This window comes from Vulpes vulpes, chromosome 2, assembly GCF_048418805.1.
Source record: "Vulpes vulpes isolate BD-2025 chromosome 2, VulVul3, whole genome shotgun sequence".
NCBI lineage: Eukaryota > Metazoa > Chordata > Mammalia > Carnivora > Canidae > Vulpes > Vulpes vulpes.
This window is the reverse complement of record NC_132781.1, coordinates 65,960,077-65,966,249: the sequence shown is the minus strand read 5'-3', so window position 1 is coordinate 65,966,249 and position 6,173 is coordinate 65,960,077. Positions and strand designations below refer to the sequence as shown.

Genomic DNA, 6,173 nt, shown 5'->3' with positions numbered 1-6,173 from the left:
TTACATCTTTTTTATACTTCAACTTGCATGGTGTAACAACTGAGTGTCTCTGCTGTATTCTTCCTGCCAGACTAAACTGACCCACTCCTTTACAAATCTATAAGGACTTAAACTCCTTATAAATGGGCTATAGGTTACTGCTTGATTGAGGTGATCTAAAATAAATAATGTCATTTAATCTTAATTCATTGCACTACATTCTCTGAATATTTAAATTCTGATACACGTATAGCCTACTTACAGCTCTCAATATTTAACTTTTATAGCAAATTAAAGGCCTGTTTTTGAAGTGATCCAGTTTCGGTAATAAACCACTTTTGTGTAGACTCCAGGTTTATTCTTTTGACCACAATTATCTCCCCAGCTCACAATTCCAATGATATACCAGGTATTTTTAAGATCCTTTACAACTAAAGGTCCCCCAGAATCACCCTGAAAATAAAAGAAAGAAAATTAGCTAAATATAAAACTTATTACTTAAAATATTCTGATGAATCACATATTTTATTATTAGAAAGCATATGTATTGATTGCCAGTTATAGATAATTAATTGAAATGTAGATTTCAAGTTATAAAAGCCTTAAATTTCAATTTCCACATTTTAATTTTCTCAGCTTTATGGACATATAATTGAGAAATAAAATTGTATATATTAATGTGAACAAGACATTTAATATACTTATACTTTGTGAAATGATTACCACAGTCAGGTTAATTAACACATCTATCACTTCACACAGGTACTCTGTGTGTGTGTGTGTGTGTGTGTGTGTGTATTTTGAGAATGACTAAGGTCTACTGGCAAATTTCAAGTACACAACACAGAGAGTCTAGCTGGTGTTGGTTTTTTTCTGACTCCAAGCAGGGTGTTTGGACCTCGGTTTCATTGGACAAACTAAACCCCTCACCATGCACCTCAATTATAATCACTGTATTCCTGTCTTGGACTCTGTTCCTAATTCCCTTTCTCGATAATTTCCCCAATTTTTCTATGGCTATAGAAATTCACTTGCACAGTCATGGAGCAGGAATCTTACCTTTGCTCCTCAATTCAGTGAAATTTCTTTATGACCACGTCCTTCCTGAGACATATCACTAATCTCACCATTTGCCTAGACTCCCATATCTTGTCTGCAAATGGACTCCTGTTACCACCTTCCTCTTGTCCATCATGGTTTGGAATTTTCTGTGCATTCTCTGAATTCCAACTGCCTCCTTCCACATTCTCAGCAACTGAGTAGTCTGGATACGTACCAGATTCTGCTCTTGCCCCACCTGTATACTACAAAACTCCCTGCTCCTTTTCAACAGAAGTTTCCATGTGTAACTTGTGGGACTCTGGGCAGAGCTTTCTGCTACCTGATTTCAAAACAATTTTGATCCTTTCATCATGGAGCATCACCTGCTTGGAGTTTTCAAGAATCCTATGTTATAAAGCAAGTACTTCCAGGAAGAAATAGACTTTCGATCTTTGTCTGAAAATATACATTCAGAATAGCTATTGGACAGCAGAGGAAGGCACTGGAAAGGGCACCAGGTAGTCTCAACATGGTCTAATCCACCTTCTCACTAAGCATTAACTGCTTCTCCCCTATCATCCTCCTTATGCTGAGACCCAACTGATTACTTGGAATTCCCTCAAATATGAATTATAATTTCATGCCTTCATAATTTTTGCTGCACTCTTTCTATACATGGACAATTGTACTTTTATTCTATACTGGGCAAGGGCCATTTATCCTTCAGGCCTCATACCCTTCAATATGATCTCTCTGATACTTGCTGCAAAATGTTCCCTTCACCCTAAAAATATTTGCTCTCCATTATATTATTTAAAACTTCTCATCACAGTTCATTGTTCATGATTATTTCCTTTCTAGATGAAAGCCCTTTAAAGAAGGGGACTGCTTTATGAATCTTTGGACTTCTGGTACTAAGAAAATTTAATTTTGGTGGTTAGTTGTTTGATAGGATCAAAGAAACTCTGCTTATATCATTTTGCTTAATAAAACACCTAAAAATGTTTTGTGTTGTGAAATTTGCATTTAGAAATTACTGAACTGACAAGATATTTGTGTAGGTACTAACATAAAGAACATAGACTATTTCTTGAAAGTGATAAACATGTTTGAATTAATGATATTAAAATAATCTCTCTCTACTTACCCTGCAAGCATCATATATTCCTTCCAGATATCCAGCACAAAACATTCCAGATTTTATATCATGGCCATATACATGTGGTTGCTTGCACACTTCATCACTTATGATTTTCAGTTTGGCTTCTTGAAGATTATTTTGGGATTTCCCTTCAGGGAAAACAAAGGAATTTTAGAGTTTACAATCAACATCCTTAGCTAGAATGAAGTGAGTGGACTTTTTTCTAATCTATTTTATACTAAAATTATCAATACAAAATGAGGTTAATGTAAGCAGTTTCTAGAGAATAAACTTCCCTTTGGAATCTGACACATTTAAATGATAATTATTGGGATGCCTGGGTGGCTCAGTGGTCTGCCTTTGGCTCAGGGCAGGATCCCAGGGTCCAAGGATTCCCACAGGGAGCCTGCTTCTCTCTCTGTCTCTGTCTCTGCCTCTCTCTCTCTGTGTCTCTCATGAATAAACAAATAAAATATTTTTAAAAATGATAATTATTATGCTGATCACATTTTATAAATACTTATATTAGGAAGAAAAACATTTCCCAGAGTTAAGCAAACTCTCTTGCTGTTGTTATATATCTGTAACTAGGTGAGATTTTACAATCCAGAGTGTATCTGACTACATTTGCCCAAAAAACAAAAACAAAATCATTTTTATTCATGAAAAGTTTAAGTTAGCATATCGAGTTAAATCATTTTAGAGAGGGCCATGGAAGCTTCGTTATCAGAGACTATCTCTACACAGCATTCTTACTGCTGATCACTTTTCAATTAATCTCTGTAGTTCTGAAGCAGATTTTGCTGCCACTGGACATTGTAGCTGAGCAATGGGGAAACTCGTAAGGCGGCTGAGGAAAGTGAAAATGAGTAGTGGAACAAACAAGGGGGAGGAGGAGATGAAAAGGGTAGAGGGAGGCTCGCAAAGGTGGGGCATAAAGGGAGGGAGTCTTGGAGTGAAGGTGGATATGAGGATGACAACACATCTGATGTACGGCTGGCGTTGTGTAGAGAACAGAACATAGACATAGACTCTAGTGTTGCTGAGGGAACATTAGCTTTTTTCACGTCTTCCTTGAAGCCCACCCTTTTGGAACTGCCTCTCCCTTACTCCATGTGATTCTGACCAGGCTGCCTCTCACAAACCTGGCTTTCTTGGCATGGGCACAGAAGTGAGTATTGAGTTAGCTAGTCAATCCAAGGACCCCTGGACACAAGCAGGGCCAAAAGAGACCTTTTCAGGGATTAATGTAGATTCCGGCAAAGAAGACATGTTCTTCCCTCCACATCTACTAGGACAAGATGACATAAACCCTGAGCTGTTGGCCACCTTTGACACTATGTGGAGCTAGAATCCCTCCACATGAAGGCAACCTAGGGGAAAACAGAGCCAGAAATGGGAAGATTCAGAACCTAATGGCATCATACAGACTCCTGAATCCAGCTATGCCTGAAACCAAGCTCATATCTCTATTGACTTCTAAATTACAAGGGCCAAGTTTGCCATTTTATTATTATCTTTGCTTTAGTGAAAGTTGAATTTCTGTTATGCACAAAATAAGAACTCTAATTTAATCAAGCTGTGCAGGAATGGCTGGCAAGATAATATTAATGGAGATTAAACCATATTGTCCTAAATCGGACATAGTGCCCGTGGTCCTTTTTGAGATACCTACCACCATAGAAGAGTGCTCCAAATCCTGTGATATAGACAGTAGAATTTGGTTGGAAGGATGCAGAGGCTTCTGGCAGACAAACCCGGCGGATGTTATCAGTAAAGGTGACCCTAGGAGAGAACTGCACAACAGCAATGTCGTATTCTCTTGCTGGGGAGTGATATCTCTCATGGACAATAATTCTTCTGATACTTCTTTTCATTAACGGAGGATTGATTGTTGTTCCAAAGCTAACAGTCCACTGATGTGGATTTGCACTACTGGAAAAGGTTAGAAATGAACAGAATATATAAGCTGCACTATAATAATTGCATGAAGGCTAATTTAAAAATTCCATCTTAAAAATATTTGGTTGTAATGATAGTTTCCTTTGACCTTTAAATATAGTCTATTACTATTTTGAAAGATAAACTGTGTACAAACAGCATCTTAGAGCTAAAATCTAAAAAAGAATGATTGAATTTTAGAACTGTAAAGCATATATACTATCATTCATTTATCTCTTCAACAAATATTTATTGAAATCCTATATGGTGAGACTTATTTGAAGTGCTGGAGTTAAAGTAGTGAACCAGACAGAAAATGTGCCTGCTGGTGGCTATATTCAATTCCAGGGAAGGAAAGAGAGCAAAGCAGATAAATAATTAACAGATAAATAAATCCAAGCAGTAATAATGGCTTTGAATAAAATAAAATAGGGCACTTGAATAGAGTACAGGGGGGTAATGAGATAATTCTCTTTTGAGAATATGATTTTTTAAAAGATATTATTTATTTATTCATGAGAAACACACACAAAGAGAGACAGAGAGAGAAGCAGGCTCCATGCAGGGAGCCTGACATGGAACTTGATCCCCAGTCTCCAGTATCACACCCTGGGCTGAAGGTAGCGCTAAACCAATCATTCTATGGGGAAAGAAAGAAATTTGATATCTGCTCTTCTAGGTGAAAGAACAAATATCAATGGGTGGAAGTTATAAGGTTGCAGATTTGGTTTTCAGTGTTTAAAGATATTTGCAAAGTAGAACAGTCTACCACAAAATTGGCAAACTTTGGAGCTAGTAAGCTCTCCATTACTTTGAGATATTCAATGCCAAACTAGGCATCTGCATAAGGGATATCTGTGTATTCTAAAAAATTGACCTATTGAATTCTGATGTCTTTCAAACTTTAAGAATCTAAGTCTCTATGCAGATTTAGACTCAGGTAGGCAGAATTTACTATGGTATCAAAAGTCAGAATTTAATTTGCAAATATCTTCTCCCATTTGATGGGTTGTCTTTTGTTTTGTTAATGGTTTCTTCACCATGCAAAAGCTCTTTATTTTTGGTGTAGTCTCAAAATAGTAGTGTTTTGGTGTAGTTTAATTTTGCTTTTTGTTCCTTTACCCAAGGAGACATGTCTAGAAAAATGTTTCTAAAGCTGATGACAAAGGGATTGCTACCTGTGCTTTTCTACTAGGAATTTTACAGTTTCAGGTCTCACGTTTAGGTCTCTAATCCACTTTGAGTTGATTTTTGTGTATGATATAAGATAGTGGTCCAGTTTCATTCTTTTGCATGTAGTTGTATGGTTATCCCAACACCATTTGTTGAAAAGACTGTCGTTTTCCTATTGTATATTCTTGCCTCCTTTGTTGTAGATTAATTGACCACATAATGGTGGGTTTATTTCTGGGAACTTTATTCAGCTATATTGATCTATGTGTCTATTTTTGTGCCGGTATCATACTTTATTGGTTACAACTTTGTAATATATCTTGAAATCTGGGATTGTGATTCCTCCAGCCCTGTTCTTTCTCAAGATTGCCTTGGGTGTTTGGGATCTTTTGCACAGTGAAGGAAACCATCAACAAAACAAAAAGGAAACCTACTGAATGGGAGAATATATCTGCAAATGATATATCTGATAAAAGGTTAATATTCAAAATATAAAAAAAGGACTTCTACATCTAAACACCAAAGAAACTGACAAATGGGCTGAGGGCCCAAATAGACATTTTTCCAGAGAAGACTTATGGATGGCTCAACATGCCTGGTCATCAGAGAAATGTAAATCAAGACCAAATGAGACATCACCTTAAACCTGTCAGAATTGCTAAAGTGAAAAATATAAGAAACAACTGTTGGCTAGGATGTGGAGAAAAAAGGAACTCTTGGTTGACAAGAATGTAAATTGGTACAGCCACTGTGGAAAACCATATGGAGGTTCCTCAAAAAGTTAAAAATAGAATTAACATATGACACAGTAATCCCACTACTGGGTATTTATTCAAAGAAAACAAAAACACTAATTAAAAAAATATATATGCACTCTAAATCAAAACTACGATGTCAC

The 6,173-nt window shown here is 36.5% G+C and overlaps 1 protein-coding gene across 1 annotated transcript in view; it reads right to left on the bottom strand.

The window, feature by feature from the left end:
- Positions 1 to 270: 270 nt before the first annotated feature.
- LOC112923650 (transmembrane protease serine 11A) overlaps positions 271 to 6,173 on the bottom strand; it is a 30,442-nt gene continuing 24,539 nt past the window's right edge. Inside the window, exons 6-8 of the mRNA XM_072743504.1 lie at positions 3,837 to 4,096; positions 2,168 to 2,310; positions 271 to 432 (exon numbers count right to left, since the gene is read on the bottom strand). Of these exons, the coding sequence (XP_072599605.1) occupies positions 271 to 432; positions 2,168 to 2,310; positions 3,837 to 4,096 (565 nt within the window). The remainder of the gene's footprint in view (positions 433 to 2,167; positions 2,311 to 3,836; positions 4,097 to 6,173) is intronic.